Raw genomic sequence first — 18,425 nt, forward strand, 5'->3', positions numbered from 1 at the left:
GAGTGTAGAGGATTAAAGTACAACCCACCCATCTAATATGAATTTCAACCCACTATAGCTGGATTAAGCAGATTATTTATTTTATGGTAAAACTTTGATGGGTATCCACCCTTGAACCAAAGAAAGAGAAAGGACCAAATGCAGCCCCTCGATCCGTTTTCTAGTCCTCCTCCATTGAATAAATTGGGATGCTTCAAATTATGCTAAATGTCTGTGTCCTTCCTTAGACCAATCTGATGAAAAACCCAACTCTAATGGTCCAATTTTCAACTGGACCAAAACCTAATTTAGTAATGTGCTTCCTTCCTTTTTTTACTATATATACACATGTTGGTAGGGTAAGAATCTCCTCATTACAGAATTGGTCCTCACACCCACCTTACAACCTCGATGGTTTCACGTCTTGAATATCTCTGTACTGTATTTGTATGTTTTTATTCATATGGGCTAAACAGCCTATTTATTTTATGGCGACCTTTGATGGCCATCCACCCTTTGAACCAAAGAAAGAGAAAGGACCAAAATGCAGACCCTCCATATGTTTTTTGTTCCTCCATTGAATAAATTAGGATGTATAATCCATGTAAGTAGAGAAATGAATAGGGCTGCTCATCTGTAATGAAGTTCCATGATTAATGCTAGCTTTCTGAGTGTGTTTTTGGAAAAAGAAAATTAATGTTAAATGTTTGTGTCCTTCCTTAGACCAATATGATAAAAACCCAACCTAATGGTCCAATTTTCAACTCGACTGAAAACCTAATTTAGTAATGTGCTTCCTTCCCTTTTCTTTTCCGTATATATACACATATTGGTAGAGTAAGAATTTCCTCATTACAGACTTAATCCTCACACCCACTTCACAGCCCTGATGGTTTTATATCTTAAACATCTCTGTACTTGTATGTTTTATTAGATGTTTCAAATGCATAACTGATGTAAGGTGAGTGTGAGGACCAATTCTACTGGAAGGAGATCCAGATTGGTTGAATTAAATCCATCTCAAACAATCGTTAAGAAATTGGTTGAATAAATAAGAAGAGTTGTTATGAAATCAAGGTGAATAATAAAAGAGGTTGCACATTATGTGTACCACACTGTTGACCAACTTACTCTTCTCTTTAATTGATTGATTGACCAATGACCATACTGTTGGGTGGGCCTTCATATAGTAGTTACACTTGCACCATTTTTTTGTAAACCACAATGGTTTTTCTTTCTCTTTCTTCTTTCCTTCTTTTTATTCTATTTTTGATGTCTGTGTTGGGAATCAGCGTGCACCATTAACCCTAATTGATACAGTTTGTGTTTCTGTTCTGAAGCCCACGCCCAGATACATTCACGAGTTTTGATAAAGGTTTTTCGTCTGAAGCTAGATTTACTTGCCTTAGGCCTTACCACTAGTAGCTAATAGCCACCAGTCTACCACAGGCAGCTAGGAAAGGCCCTAGACCATGGACCACAATGAGAAGTGTGCCTTAGCAAACTGGATTGAAGAGAGAGACCCAGTGGTCCAAATGATCACAAGAGACCCTTTCGGATTTGAATAGATTTGATCCAGTCCCAGCCCAAAGGAGTGGGGACACGACATTTCCTTGATTATTGGCGGGTACTTTGCGTCACTCATGAGTGTTGACATGGCCAGGGTTTGCCCGCCATACATGGTTCAGTAAAACTAAAATCATTCGTTTCAAAAGGTTCGAGAGACCAGCCCGGGACATCTTGGCCCCAATTCTCCCTGAACCTGACCCCAGTGTTCAATTCTGAAATCTGAATCTGAGCTTTTGGGTCTCCAGAGTCCAGACTCCAGTGACTCCAGTCCATCCATCCCCAACATTTCGTAGTCCGTACGGTCGGTAGAGTGAGCCACACGTTAGTTATTACAATTCCCCAATAATAAAACTGTCATTAGCTAATTAAACTACTTATAAGTTGTGACCCATTTATTAAGAGATAAAAAGAGCACATCCAATAATACCGGTTCTATATTCCTACTGTTAATTTAGCTTTTTTTCCGAAGGAAATGAGAGAGGAGGAGCAAATAGTAGAAATTTTCAGTGACAGTAGAAGAAGATTCGAAGAACAGAATGATACATTAGCAGTGGAAGGAAAACAATAAAAAAATAATAGTAATAGGAGAGAGAGAGAGAGATGGTGAGAGTGAAGAAGCAGCAGTTTCAAGTTTGAAGAAAGATGGAAAGAGTGGAAAAAGGTGGAGAGGTGGCAGCAGAAAAGCAGGAATTTTTGGGGATAAAGTTGAAACGCGGGATTTTGGTAGGGAAAAGAGGGGGCCCCTGTACTCCAGTACCCACATGGAAACTTGGAGATATACAGGATAACACCATTAAAGACCCCCTCACGTTGCCCCCCACTGTCTCTGCTAGAAAGCTTGCCGCTAACCTCTGGGATATTCAACAGCACCTCCCGCTTGCTAAAATGAGCAAGGGAGGTGTAAGGCTTCGCCAACACAAGGGCAAGGATCTTGAGCTTCCTCTGCGTTTGGCCGATCCTTCTCACAGCCCTCCTGACCAGGTACACCACTATCTCATTCATCCGCTTCGATGTTCTGGGTTGCTCTGATAACCACTATTGTTCTTTTACTTTTCTTCTAAATTTTCTGTTCTTTTTAATTTATTTTCGGGATCTTTGGTTGATGGGTTTATTTGGGTTTTCGGGGTTTGTCCCTTTTGTGCTGGAAACAAAATGGAAGAATTTTTCTATGCCTTCTTCTTGACGGTATCCTGGTATCTTTTTCCTTCAATTGCATGTCGTGAGAGCTTGTTGGTTTTATGACTTCCTCGTATTTTGTTCAATGAACAAGAAGGTTGCTTGATATTTTGCTGAGTTATTTTTTATTATTAGTCCCCTCGTGGGTTCATTTGGATTTTCTTCTTTTTAGCTCCACCCATTGGTCTCTGACAATCGCTTCCTAGGGTTTATTTAGTTCATCTATTAATTTATTGTTTTTTAATTGTTGTTTCTGTCATTGTTGGTTTGACATTAAAAGCTGTTACGTTCCACAGAGAAGTATACAAGTTAATTTTATGTTTCATTTTAGGGAGGATTTTAATTCCACGTGGTTTTCTTATTTTGTTCTTTTATGATCCTTTTGACGTTTTCAGGAACTGATTCTTTATTCATCTTAGTGAATTTCTGTCAAGACAGGCTCTGGTACTGACCTTGATGCATAATTGATCATACTAGAACTCACTGTTCATAGGAAAAGTAGAGGACTAGATCTGTAATAGTCTTCTTTTATGCAATTGGAAAAATTAAAAATTTAGCTTCTATTTTAGAAGAGGCAACCCTTAATCTTTTTATCCTTCATTTTGGTATTCGATCCTGCAGTGGCATATCAAATGTTTGTGATTTCTCAAGTTGTTCAGGTTGGCTAGAGTTAAAACTTAGTCTGGTTTTATTACGGACAAATGTATATGATGGGGCAGAGTTCTTTCCTCAACAAGTCTGATCCTCACATCAGTGGACACTGCTCACTGATGCCCAAATAGCAATATCACCTTATCATTCTAATCTACAGCATATATTTTGAAGGATAAAAGAACAAATTCTTGGTTGCATAGGCTTCAACCCCAACTGAACCAAATCAATCTTAAGACCAGTTTGGCATTTTCAGGCCTTGGGCGAATAAAGCCAGAGATATATATTATGTAAGACATTATAGGGAATCACTGCCTGCCTCATTTAAGGGAGGTAGTTACCTCAATGCCCCAAGGTTCAGAAATAATTACACTTGGCTTTGTTCAAACTTCCTGATATTAAAAGACAAGGATGCATCTTATTCAGGGAGCTTTACTCTTCTGATAACAAATTTTAAAACAAAACAGCTATTTTTACAATAGTTATAGTTGGCCTTACTCCAAGTGATTAGGAATCAGAATTACCGTAAATCTTTAAAAATGGAAAAAAAAAATACTTGACTAAACCCAAGTCAGCAGTCAGCATGGCCCAAATAAATGTCATTTTAGGGATGTTGTTGGGCTAGGCCTAGGTAGGATATGGGTTGTCATTGCTGGGCTTGGGTTGGAATCCAAACATGCCCAGTTTACCATCCTCTTTGGAATCATTCATTTAGTGTGTGTGTGTTAAGGCTATGCATCATCCAAGAAGATAAAAAAGTTCATATAACTAATTTTTAGCTCATTTTTCATACAGCCAGCAAGTGCTAGTAGTCTGAGGAGGCGTGTTGCAGCATCACTAATGCAGCACCATCAGTCAATTGAGAGGAATGGCCATGCCTTACAGCCTCTATCTCCTGCAAGTTATAATAGTTCAATGGAGGTAAACATCCCCGAATGTTGTTTACTTTTATAAATATTCTCTTTTTAGTAAAAAAGAATAATAGGAAGGATGGCGTGCAATGTACAAATAATGTCTTTTTACCAGGGATCAATTGTTCTGGTCTGTTTGTAATTTGTTTTTAGTTTGGGAGGGTGCACCTTGCACCTCTCTTTGGGCCTTGTACTACTTTGTTTTAATTCTCTAATGGAATTTCCTTATTACTGATAAAAAAAGGATGGCATGCAATGGTAAGCATACATATGGAGAAATACATACATACGCCTATACAAAATGTATATACTGTGATATGACTGTATCCACTATTCATTCACTTACACAATTCACAAAAAGGATCCTTTCTTCTTTAATTGTGCTTTGAATTCCTTCTGTACACCTGCCCATTTCACCAAACACCTTGCAATTTTTTCCAATTAATCGCTCAGGTTCTACCCCACCTGATTTAAGATCCTGCTGTTACACTCCAATCAAATGGTCCACCATAAAGTCCCAGGGAGCATCTGTCATAACCTCCTTCCTCTTCTACTGAAAACCTTTGATGGTCAAGCAGCAATCATAGAGTACAGATCACCTGGCATAACCAAAACTACTTTGAACAGCTGCAGGAAATGACATAAAAAATGATATGAGACTGAGCACCAAATCAAGAGATGAGCAGCATCTTCAACTTCAGCTTGGCAGAAGATTCACTGATTAACAATTGCGAGACCCTGGAAACAAGGTGGCCTGTGGTAGGAATTCTGTTAAGAAATTTTTTTGATAAGCAGAATTCTGTAAAGAATTGCAGTCCACAGAAAAAATTTCACTTTCAGAGGCCATCTAGCCTTCCAGATCCAAGACCATGAGACAGATTCAGCTGAGTTAGACACTTAAAGATTTGAAGAAATATCTGACTGAAAACCTGCCCAAGCCTTCTAAAGGCCACCACATACTATCCTGCCTTGAAGAGTCAATTTGAACCTGCTGCAGCATACTTAACAATCTGGAGAAGTCCTAGGTTTTCCAGTCATTTAAGTTTTGCCTCAGTTGAGGGCCTCAAACCACTTGGTCACCAGCATTTCATAGTAGTCTTTTCTTGAGGCTTCTTTGTCTTGAGAGTTGAGCCAGCAGATGTAAGGAAGGGAAGGTTTCCTTGAGAGGTTGATTCTGAAGCCATGTATCACTCCAAAGGCAATCTGATCACCTTCCCTGATTTAAAAATGGCATTACTCCATAACATCTAATTCAGCTTAGATATGCCTTTCCATATGCTGATCCCATAACCATAAGAAATCTGAGCCTAAGCAAACTTGGTTCCAAGTCACCATCCAAACCATCCCATAGAAATCTCCTCGGAGTTTTTCTTCTAGAGATTGCAGAATTGAAGGAGGGGCTCGATAAAATGAAAAATAATAAAGTGGCTGGTTAGAGAGCACACTATTTATCAGAATGACCTTACCACTCTTAGAGAGATTTTGTCTTTTCCACCCAGCTAGCCTTCTAATGAATCTTTCTATTACTGGGGTCTACGGGTCCTTTGATTTATATTTAGCTCTGAGTGGAATTAGGGGTGTCAATGGACCGGTTTTGGGTTGGACTCCATCCAAATCAAAATCCATTTGGATGGACCAATAAGACTTATTGAATTTGAACAGATTGGACAGTCTCTGGACCGGTCCAAAATATTCATTGGACTGGATTGGACCAGGTCCATTTGTAGTGGACTCACATTGGACTGGACTGGATTAGGCCAAATCCAGTCCAATTGACACCCCTGAGTGGAATACCCACAAACTTCGATGGTAAATTATCTCTCCAACAGCCTAGGGTGATTGCCAACTCATCATCTTGTGGCACATCCCCTATAAATAACTTAATTTTCTTAGGTAACTATCTAAATTGCAGTGCGGCAAGAATGAGTGAGCTATAACTTTTTATTTTTCTTCTATTTCATTTTCTCCTATTGGGATCACTAATGATAGACTTGGAAGATCCTTGTGTTAGAAAATGTGCAACCGTTTGGTTTAAAATTGATAATTTTTTCATACTTATAGAAAAACTGATAAAAGATAATTAAGCCATCTAAAGTGAGTTCTTGATAATGAAATGCTAGTTAATTCATCCTTAGCAAGTAGATGGCAGTTATTATTGATGAACGGCAATTCTAAGAGTGCCTTCTACAAAGTGTAATACTGGATAAAATTAGGAAATATGATTCAATGTTATCCAAAACTTACACCTTTGACTCCTATGCATTACTACGTTAAGAATATCTTAGTACAGCTACACCATCTAGCCAAGAAAACTCAAGTTAAATAAAAAAGGTGGAAAATGCTGGGAAAGCCTTGAACAAAACTACCAAAATGTTCCAATTCTTGCTGATCAAGAACCAAAAAAAAAAAAAAGTCTCATGGAATCATGGAATCATGAAAGCAAGATTTTGGTAGTACATATAGCCATATAGGTCCTATAGGCATTGCAAGTTCTATTCTGTCTAAACTAATATCTCTGTTACAAGTATTAAATCGACTGCTTCACTAGGAGATGAGAGCTAGGGAGATTCTCAAGTTGTAATATTTTGTTGGACTATGCTGTCTATAAAGCATGCTAGGTGCAGTAGTCTAGTAATTTTTTTCTTATTCTTTTGCTCTTTATTTTTTTAATAGAGCAACAAAATCTTGCAATCTGTAGACTTGAAAGATAGCAAAAAAACAATGAAAGAATAGTACTAGGAGGAAGAGAGAAACCAGAGAGAAGAAAAATTGAAAGGGAGTCAAAAAATGAGTTAGGGGTGAGCATTATTCAGTTGTATTATATTATATATTGAAATACATAATTTTTTATATATATTGTACTATAATATATATTTTTTAATATATAATGCATATATGATATATAATATATATAATGTTGAATTTTGGCTTTGGTTATTTTGGTTTCGGTTTCAGTTTTCCATTTAAAATTTCGGTTTTTTAGTTTCAGTTTTCCATTTAAAATTTCGGTTTTAAAAATGTTTGTTTATTCAATTCAGTTTTTAACCAAATAAACCGTTTGCTCACCCCTAGATTTCATTATATAGTAGACACAATTACAATAAAGTGCCTAAAATACCCCTGCCACCATAATTTCTTAAGTGATGTGGTCCTGGTCTGTAACAACCTATAATTAAGTTATTAAACAACTAATTGGGCCTAATAAGAGATAGCACCCAGGCCTACTACCCAATAAATAATATGAACACAATAGCAGTCCAATAAATAATGTAAAAACAATAACAGCCCATAAATCTCAACAGTCCCCCTCAAGTTGGGTGTAGATATTTGTTGTAATTCTGGTAGTGTGCTGCAGGGGTGTTTTAGTCCTTTCTTTATTGTTTTTTATTGTAAACTGTCGCCCTAAGTATATGTTAGCAATAGTAGCACCGCCAGCTCATACTTTTGGTGGTTTCTTCAATTTTCTTCTCTTTCTTCTTCAAGCTGCATTTTAAAGGCAATATAAGGTAGACACACTTCACCATATGTCACTCTTTCCCTAATAAAGTGCCTATCTACCTCTATGTGTTTGGTTCTGTCATATTGGATTGGGTTATGGGTAATGTTGATGGCGACCTGATTGTCACTGTGAACATATTGATTAGCCCTAGATTAGTTCTAGGTTAGAAGAAGAAGAAGAAGAAGAAGAAGAAGAAGAAGAAGAAGAAGAAAAGTAACTCCTCCCAGTCGACCCACTTTGCATTTATATTGTATAAGCAGAATTACAAAAGATAGTATTGTCCCTCATTAAGGATGGGACACAGAACTTAAACTTGAATAAAACAGACTATTCACTCTCTCAATTAGATAGACAAAGGACCAAAATACCCTTGTACTATCAACTCTAACACTCCCCCTCAAGCTAGAGAATATATGTCATATAGTCCCAGCTTGTCACATATGTAATCTACTCTGCCCCGAAATAGCCCCTTTTTAAATAGATCTGCCCACTAGTTTCCTGAACTTACATGAGTTGTAGTTATCACTCCATCGATCACTTTTTCTCTTACAAAGTGGCAGTCGACTTCAATATGCTTTGTTCTCTCATGGAATACTGGATTAAAAGAAATGTGTACAACAACTTAATTATCACAGTATAACCTCATGGGTCTGTCAATCGAGAACCCCATTTCTTGTAACAAATTCTTCAGTCATACTAGTTCACATGTAGTATGAGCCATAGCCCCTGTACTCAACTCTGCGTTGCTCCTTGCCGCCACTGTTTGTTTCTTGCTCTTCCAAGTTATTAGATTGCCACCAAGGAAGGTATAATATCGTGTAGTTTACCTTTTGTCTGACACAGATCCGGCCCAATCAACATCTGTATACCCTTCTATCTCAAGAGTTCCTCCACTTTTGTATAACAAACCACGGCCTGGAGCACCCTTCAAATATCTTACTATTCTTAGAACTACTTCCCAATGTGGAACCCGAGGATGTTGCATAAACCGACTCACCATACTTACAACAAATGATATATCTGGCTGTGTGATAGTTAGATAGTTCAATTTTCAAACCAACCCCCTGTACCTTCCAAGATCATCAAACTCTTCACCTGCATCAATACTCAACTTAGCATTCGATTCCATAGGTGTTTTGATTGATTTGGCACCTAACAACCTTGTTTTTTCAAGTAAGTCAAGGACATATTTCCTTTGACACAAGTTAATTCCTTGCCTTGACCTTGCAACTTCTATTCCCAAGAAGTATTTCAGCTTATCAAGATCTTTCGTGTGAAAGTGATCCCATAGGAAGTTTTTCAATCTATCAATCCTATTGTTGCCACTACTAGTTATGACAATATCATCCACATACCATTAGCAAGATTTTTCCATCTTTTGAGTCATGGCTAAACACAGAATGATCTACTTGACATTGCTTCATCCCAAAGTTCTTCACTACTTCACTGAATCTACCAAACCACACACATGGAGATTGTCCCATAGATTGTCTTTTTAAGTCTACAAACTTTACCATCCTCTCCCTGAGCAACAAACCTTAGTGGTTGCTCCATATATACTTCCTCAATCAGATCACCATGCAGGAAGGCATTTTTGATGTCTAGTTGCAAGAGAGGCCAATCATACATTACTGCTAATGAAATTAATACTCGAATGGAACCAATTTTAGCCATAGGAGAGAATGTCTCTGTATAGTCAACACCATATAACTGAGAATAACCCTTGGCCACTAATTAGGCCTTTAATCATTCCATATTGTTATCTGAAAGATATTTCATTGTGTAGACCCACTTACACCCAACAACATGCTTACCGGGAGGGAGAGTAGTAAGTTCTCATGTGTGATTGTGACGTAAAGCAGACAATTCCTCTTCCATTGCTTGTCACCACCTTGGAGAGGTAAGGGCTTCTTGGATAGTCTTGGGACTGGAAAGAGGATAGCAAGGATATAAAATGGCGATGGGAAGTAGAAAGGTAAGCAATTGAAACGTAATGAGAATTAGGATGAGATGTACAACTGCATTTACCTTTCTGCAATGCAATAGGAAGATCAAGGCTAGAAGGAGGAGGTGCAACCACAAGATCTGTCAATGAGGACTGAACTTGAGGAGGGGCTGGTGCTCTTCTGTGAGTATACAATTGTTTGATTGGTGGCCTCTTAGTATTAACCTACACTGGAGAAGGTGGGAATGGAACAGGAACCACGAGAAGGGGATCCGCAACTGGAACATCTGAATACACAAAGGGCCGATGAGAGCTAGGGTTATAACACTTATACCCTTTTTGGGTCTTGGAATATCCAAGGAAGATGTATTTGGTAGAACGTGCATCTAACTTGTTTAAACTAGGTCCTAAATTCTGAATAAAGCAAACACAACCAAAGACTCTAGGATGAGGGAACAGAGAAAGAGTAGGGAACAAGACTAAGAAAGGTGATTGACTTCCAAGGAGGGACATGGGCATCCGATTGATGAGGAAACATGATGTCAGAACAACATCACTTCAAAAACGCTTTGGGACATTCATATCAAGCATAATGGACCGAGTGGTTTCAAGTAAGTGTCAATTTTTTAATTCAGCCACTCCATTCTGTTGTGGGGTATGGAGCAAGAAGTTTGATGAATTATCCCATGGTGCTCTAAGTATTCCTGAAATGGTGTTGAACATGAACTCCAAATTGGGTACGTATTTCAGCATAAACTTTTTGGAAAATAGAGAACAATTCACTTCGATCTTTCATAAGATAGAGCAATGTCATCCTTGAAAAATCATCAACAAAAATTACAAAATATTTATAACCATTGTATGACACTACTTTATTTGGACCCCAAACATCTGAATGAACTAAAGAAAAAGGACTCAAGACACGACTATCAACTCTTGGACTAAAAGAGACTCTATGGTGTTTCCTAAGCTGACATGACTCACAATCCAAATATGGAAGATGACTTAAGGACAAAACCAACAACTTCAGAGCCTTGAGAGATGGATGACCAAGTCTGTAGTGCCATTTGGAGAGGAGTAAGAGATGGCTGAAAGGCTATTGGCGACCACCACCATCAAGGTAATACAATCCACCTGCTTCGTGCCCTCTACCAATCTTCATCCCCGTCTTGAGATCTTGAAACACACAAGAAGAGGGATAAAATGTTATAGAACAATTAAGTGACTTGGTTAGTCTACTAACATACATAAGATTAAAGGGGAACTTAGGTACATATAAAACAGAAGATAAGGATAAGGAGGTCAGATCAACATCACCAACACCACAGATGGGAGAGGTAGAACTATTAACAAGAGTAATTCTTTGGGATGTAGAAGATGGGGAAAACAAAGAAAATATCTCTGGAATCACAGGCATATGATCCGAGGCTCCAGAGATAATGATCCAGTGTGAGGGTTTGGAAGCCAAGCAAGCCATACCTGAATGGGCAAGAGTAGCCGTATTCTGCTGAGAGGATGTTTGAAGGAACTTCTCATATACCTCATGTGCTACACTGACCATTTCCTTCCTAGAAGCACCAGTAGATATGGAGGGGGTCTGATTAGTCTATTGGTTTTCACTAACTGTACCACTGCCACTAGTCACAACATGATTAGCCCAAGTGTTGGGTGGACCATGTAAATCATAATAGTAATTAACAATATGTCCCTCTAATCCATAGTATGTGCATTTCCTAGGTCTAGTACTTCTTCCTCTACTACGACCTCCCCCCCCCCCCCCCCTCTTGACCTCCACTGTGGCCATCAGTACGGTTAAACATAGGACCACCTTGGTTCCTTGGAAATTCACGACCACCTCTATTTCCACGACCTCCCCCTCTTGTCACCACAAAACCAGATTTGTCCGAGAGGGAGGACTCTAGGATCAATAGAAATCCTCTGAAGATGGAGAAACACTTCCTCAAGAGAAGGGAGAGTAGAACCACCCTAGATTTGTGCTCGAATAGGTTCATATTCAGCCTTTAAACCCACTAGTAACATTGTCACATCAAGTTGTTCTCGTTGTTGTTGCTGAACTTGAACATCTGGAGTCAGAGGATGGTACACATTAAGCTCATTACGGAGGTTCCTCATGCTTGCATAATATTCTTCTAGGCTTTGATTACCCTGCTTCAGGTTAAAGTATTCTTGGTAAAGTTGATACACTCTAGTGGTATTATCTTGGCCATAATAGAGTTTCTTCACATGGTCCCAGATTTCCTTAGCAGTATCAAGGAATATAAAATTTACACTAATTTTAGGTTCCATGCTATTCCACAACCAGGCTATAATTGAGCATCCTCTTGTTCCTAATCACTAAACCCTAGAGAATTAGAAGAGGGTTTCTCCTGTTTCACCTTTTTCTTGGCTCTTAAAAACACTTCTATAGATTTAGCCCATGGCACATAGTTCTCACCATTTAATTTAATAGAGGTTATCTTAACATTTAGGTAATTAGGGGGAACCATAACACTAGACTTGTGTTCACTACTATCTCCCATATCTGATTTTTTTTCTTTCTTCACTCACTTGTATATCACACCAGAAAACCCTAATTCACTTTGTTATCCTCCATTTTCAGCACCACAAATTTCTTCAAATGCACATCACACACCTAATACTAGAGCTGTAATCAATCAGCCATCAAATCGAACACCTGTACTGCACACTACAAACCTGACCTGTACTCAACTGAACACTACACCACCCAAACCTGCTCTCTTCATACCATCAAATAGAGAGCTTCCTACCAATCACCACAAACAGCCACCGCACCACAAACCAGAGGCATGAAGGCTTCCTAAAGAGAAAAATTGTTACTCCTTTGCAGCCTTTCCCTTAATCTCCAAGGTATTCTTGAGAAATCTGCAAAACCCTAGAGAAAATGGTGATAAAAACTGGGCAGATATGAAAATAAATAAATAAATAAAAAAACTGGGCAGATCTGAACTTGTTATATTCGCTCTGATACCATGTGAATAGATCGATTAACCCTAGATTAGTTCTAGGTACGAAGAAGAAGAAGAAGAAGAAGAAAGAGAGAAAGAGGAGAAGAAAAGTCACTCCTCCTAGCCGACCCACTTTGTATTTATATTGTACAAGTTGAATTACAAAAGACAGTATCGTCCCTCATTAAGGATGGCACACATAACTTAAACTTGAATAAAACAGAGTATTCACTCTCTCAATTAGATAGACAAAGGACCAAAACACCCTTGTACTGTTGACTTTAGCAGTCACAATAAAGCCTAAGTGGCTTCTCTATATCAACACCATGCTTCAGAGACACCATGTGTCATGGCTCTATATTGAGCCTCTTCCCTAGAACATGCCACAACAAACTTCTTCTTACTCCAAGACACCAAGTTCCCACCAACAAAAGTGCAAAAACCGGAAGTTGTCCTCCTATCATCTAATGAACCTACCTGGTCTGCATCATTATACACCACCATCTTCATATGTCCATGATTTAACATATTTGGATGCTTCTTAAGAGGTTCACCTCTTAATGTGCCCACCAGTCTTTGGTAGCCTGTAGCATCCTCAAGAGGTTCACCTCCAGTAGCACAAAACTACAATTCTAGTCAATGGGAGTATTTTATAAAGGCTCTGTTTGGGAAGAGTACACATTCTGGTTCAGTGCATATATGCACTCTGGTTCAGTTTTGCTGGTGTTTAGTAAGAATGCATTTATGCTCTTAAAGTGACAGCTTTCACAAATTTCAAGGCATGTTTGCGTCCAAATTGAGATCCAAGTTTGCATCAAAAAATGGATTCAAACTTTGCATTCAAAGTTGGTCAATGCAATAAATGGTAGATTCCAATCTAGCAATTCATGTTTACACCCATTACAACTAAAATTCGTTTGGCAAGAAAGTAAATTTATCAGTGCAAAATTAAACCAACTTTGAATGGGGCCAAAGGTGAGTTATGAGGCATCACTCAAGACAAAGAAAGGAACAAACAGAAAACTGATCCAAACTTCATACAAAAAACATAAGCTGTTACAGATATAAACTTTCCTAAAAATCTTTTCCAAACTATTCTTTCTTGATTCCTTGAAACTCTGGAAGAAACAGGACCCAATCCACTATCCTTGCACCAATTACGCACACAATTTTTCTTTAGACTTCTGTTTGCCATAAAAAATATGTTTGTTCCTTTCTTTCCAAACTTCCCAACAAACCACAAATGACATGCAACTCCAGAAAACCTTTGCTTTCTTTCCTCTTCTGATGTGTGGCCATTGGTCAAAATGTCTTTAGGACCTAAAGTGACCACTGTTCCATTTGAACAAATTGGAAAAAGAAACCCCAGTCCCCAGATAAAACTTGTGAAGCCACATCTGCTTGCCATAAAAAATATGTTTGTTCCTTTCTTTCCAAACTTCCCAACAAATCACAAATGGCACACGCAGCTCCAGAAAATCTTTGCTTTCTTTCTTCCTATATGTGACCATTGGTCAACACTGTCTTTAGGGAGCTGAGGTGACACTGTTCCATTTGAACCAATTGGAAAAAGAAACCCCAGTCCCCATAAAACTTGTGAAGCCACAATCAACCAACAAGTGCACAGTACTTGGAGCCTCTGACTCACAAAGAACAAATCTGCTTGCCAAAATGAAATCCCTTCTCTTTAAGTTGTTCTTGTGTGAGAATATACTTCCTCAGGTAACCACTGTTCCATTTGAACCACTTGGAAAAGAAACCCCAGTCCCCAAATAAAACTTGTGAAGCCACAATCAACCTACAAGTGCACAATACTTGGAGCCTCTGGCTCACAAAACAAATCTGCTTGCCAAAATGAAACCCTTTCTCTTTAAGTTGTTCCTGTGTGAAAGTATACTTCTTTGGGATATGAAAATCCCATGTTTGGATCAAGCTACTTCAATAAATCAATACCTAGAAAATAACACAGATCTCCTAGGTCTTTTATTTCAAACTCCCAATATAAGAATTTCTTCTCTTAATAAATAATTTGTAGTCCAGCTGTGATTGTAAGTTTATCTCCTCCTTTGTAATTAATACTTCTGTTTGATTAATGAAATGTGTTATTGATCAAAAAAAAAAAAAAAAAAAGAAAGAGATTGAAAGCTTCACATGCTTGAATATGTTTTATATATTATGCTTGATTTTATTTTTAAATTTTCATTTCGAATATGTTTTACATGTTATGTTTATGCATTTTAATTTGAGATAGTTGTTTTTTTAACATTTAAAACATTGGGAGGATTGAGAATCTGTAATAATTTTCTCCTTCATTGCGGCTTACTGAGCAAAATAGGTAGGGTTGTTCATGAAATGAATCAAACCGACCAAACCAATCTGATTTGAACCGATTTGGCCAGTTTTCAAATATTAATGATCAGTTTCGGTTCAAGAAAAGACAAAAGCCAAATAGTTGGATAAGTTCAGTTTAGAAGTGTGCAAACCGACAAAGCCGAACCGACCCGCCTTTAAAGTAAGAAATTCAAACAATGTCTGTTAACTGACCTATTAAAAGAACTAGCAATGCAAAACATCTTATCAATCTGGGGCATTAAATGTATGGTCCAGACATTAAATGTTGCGCTTTTTACTTTTTTAGGTTCTAACCTTTAACCTCTCTCGATGGATTTTAAAGTTCAAAAGTTGGAATCAGTGAATAATAGAGCTATAACCATACAAGTGCATCTAGCCATCTAGGCACTAGACAGGGAGTTATAGCTGGCAGTATTCATTTATTTAAAACCAATACGCTATAGGTAATTGCATTGACCAACTGAGAAACCGACCAAACCAAGAACTGTATGTTTAGGTCGGTTTTCAGGTTATCTCAGCTGGTTTCAGTTGATGAGAATGTGAACCCGACGGTCAGCTCAGTTGGGTAAATTATATACAACTGAACCGAACCGACCTGTGTACAGCCCTAAAGATAGGCATCAGGTTTTAAATTTCTTCCATATCCTCCAGATGACAGCTAAAATCCTACTTGAATGCATCATCATTGGTCATCTAAGGTGTTAGATGCATAGTGCCATATTCTTTGGACAATGACTCCCATTCCAGTCTTGGAGCATATTGAAGAAACAACTCTTCATGCAAACAATTTTGGCTCAGTTGACACAGTGATCAGCATAACTGGACCTTGTAGTTCTGTTGGTCATCCATTCTAGCATAACTTAAAGGGGCATGTTACATCATTTCTTAATTCTTGGGATTCCAAAGCTTATAGCAGTATTGAGTTTCTTTATTGACTCGCCTATTGTTGTTGCTCTTGTTTGATCAATCTATTCACTTGCTTCTTTTGTATTGTAGTTGTATGCTAGGGTTCCACCATTTTTTATCAATAAATGGCCTTTGACAATATGATGGAAAATGTAATCAACTATGCTACTTTAAATATCAATTCAAACTTTTCTTGTCTTGGATTTCTGCCAAGATGTAAGTCTCTGCATTTCGTTTCACAAGTATTGTTACCAAACCAAATATTATCTATCACGTATCTCCAGAATTAGCCTATCAATTGTACTGCAATTTATTTATCCAGCTTATTATGGTTAGGAATTTCTCCGCATTTATACTAGACATGTAACTTAACATGCCTTTTTCCTCATAGGTGGCAGCTTATAATCCTGCTATCACTCCTACTAGTTCTTTGGACATTAAGGGAAGGATTGGGGAAACGGGTTATAGCCTTAAAACATCTACGGAGTTGCTAAAAGTATTGAACCGAATCTGGAGCCTGGAAGAACAGCATGCATCCAATATATCATTAGTGAAAGCACTGAAAATTGAGCTGGACCATTCCCGGGCTCGGATCAAAGAGTTGCTACAAGAGCAACAAGCAGACCGATATGAAATGGATGATCTAATAAAGCAAGTAACAGAGGAAAAACTAATTAGAAAGAGCAAGGAGCAGGACCGAATCAAGGCTGCAGTTCAGTCGGTGAGGGACGAGCTAGAAGATGAAAGGAAGTTGAGAAAGCGGTCAGAGAGCCTGCACCGGAAGTTAGCTCGTGAGTTATCTGAGGTGAAATCTGGCTTCTCAAAAGCTCTGAAAGAACTAGAAAGAGAGAGGAAAGCTAGGACACTATTGGAAAACCTATGTGATGAATTTGCAAGGGGAATAGGAGATTATGATCAAGAGGTGCGAGCCTTGAAACATAAGTTTGAGAAGGATCATGGTGGTAGGGAAGAACATGATCGGTTGATACTTCATATCTCTGAGGCATGGCTTGATGAACGAATGCAGATGAAACTTGCTGAATCTCGGTCTGATTTTGTTGAAAAGAACACAATAGTGGATAAGTTAAGCTTTGAAATAGAGACATTCCTTCAGGCTAAACGATCTGGAAGTTCCAAGAGTAATGACATCTCATTCTCAAAAGATAAAAAATGTTCCGTGCGTCGCCATTCCCTTGAGTCTATTTACTTTAATGAGGCTACCAGTCCACTTCAAGATGCAGGTGATGAGGAAGATTCTGTGGGTAGTGATTCACATTGCTTTGAACTAAACAAGAGTTTTAGTAACAAACAAAACAACGTGCACTCTAAACCAAATGCAGAAGAAGCTGGAGCTGATCATTTTGATGAAACAGCAAAATTTGATCCAGCTAAAAAGAAGTTTTGGTCCCATGAGAGGATCAAGGGTCGCAAACCATCAAGTTTGCAAGTTCAGTTTGAAGAACAAATGGCTTGGGCAGAGTCATGTAATGGGAACAAGACCTCCCTTAAGGATAGGGAGGCAGGAAAGGTGGGTGGAGAAGATGCAAACCCCGTTGAAATAAGTAGTTCCCGGAAATCAGAAATTTGTGAGGCTACAGAAGATGGCAGTCAAGAAAGGAAGAGTAAACCAGATGTAATTCACGGATCTGACTCAAACCATGTAATTGATAACTTGATTAGAAGTCAGTCACTGATGGGGGGAGGGAAAATTCAATCTGAGAATGGTTGCAGGGAAGAATCTCACAGTCGATCTGCATGGAGGGGTCATGCTAGTCCAGTACAACAATGGATGTCTAGATTGACATCCCCGAATCTTGAGACATCTGAGTCTTCTTCTAAATGGCCACGAGGCTTGAAGGAGAATACCTTGAAAGCAAAGCTACTTGAAGCAAGGTTAGAGGGGCAGCACTCTCGCTTAAAAGCTTCCAAAGGTTCCTCTTAAGTTGAATGGTATCAGATCAGCTGAATTCCAGATTATTGTCATTGTGTATAGTAACCAAAGTACTCTTAAAACTTGAATGATGCAGTTATGCTTCTATTTATCTGGTATCATTTTTCTTCTGTAATTTGGGGGTCTCCCTCTGTATATGAGAAATATATGGCTCTATCATGTGTGACACACATCAAGTGGAAATGAAAGTGCAATGGAATTTGAATAACCCACTAATAGGCTCTACAGTACATGACTACATGCTATGCTTTGATTCTTCAACTCTAACTTCTCCCTTGCTTGATTTATGGGTTTTGCAATTCTTACGGGTGAACTTTTTATTTTTCAACTCTTCTGTGGACTTTATATTCCTCTTGTTTCGTGTCTAACCAAGGTTTTTAAAACCGAACCGGACAACGAACCGTTCAGGGGTCCGGTTCCCAGGTCAAACGGTCCAACTGTTTGAACCGAACAGATGGTCCTTTCTGACAAAAGAAATAAAAAAAATGGCCAAAAACCA

The 18,425-nt window shown here is 38.4% G+C and overlaps 1 protein-coding gene across 1 annotated transcript; it reads left to right on the forward strand.

Annotated features, from left to right (window-relative positions):
* The first annotated feature begins 1,901 nt into the window (after positions 1-1,901).
* Positions 1,902-18,142, forward strand: LOC148845793 (uncharacterized protein At5g41620-like). The gene is made up of 3 exons (XM_088956188.1): positions 1,902-2,529; positions 4,171-4,296; positions 16,367-18,142. Exons 1-3 carry the CDS (start codon positions 2,191-2,193, stop codon positions 17,915-17,917), a joined length of 2,016 nt encoding a protein of 671 aa, XP_088812314.1. The 5' UTR covers positions 1,902-2,190; the 3' UTR covers positions 17,918-18,142.
* Positions 18,143-18,425: the final 283 nt, after the last annotated feature.

Source organism: Nelumbo lutea, chromosome 7 (assembly GCF_056320005.1).
Source record: "Nelumbo lutea isolate HS-2025 chromosome 7, American lotus-T2T, whole genome shotgun sequence".
Taxonomy (NCBI): Eukaryota; Viridiplantae; Streptophyta; class Magnoliopsida; order Proteales; family Nelumbonaceae; genus Nelumbo; species Nelumbo lutea.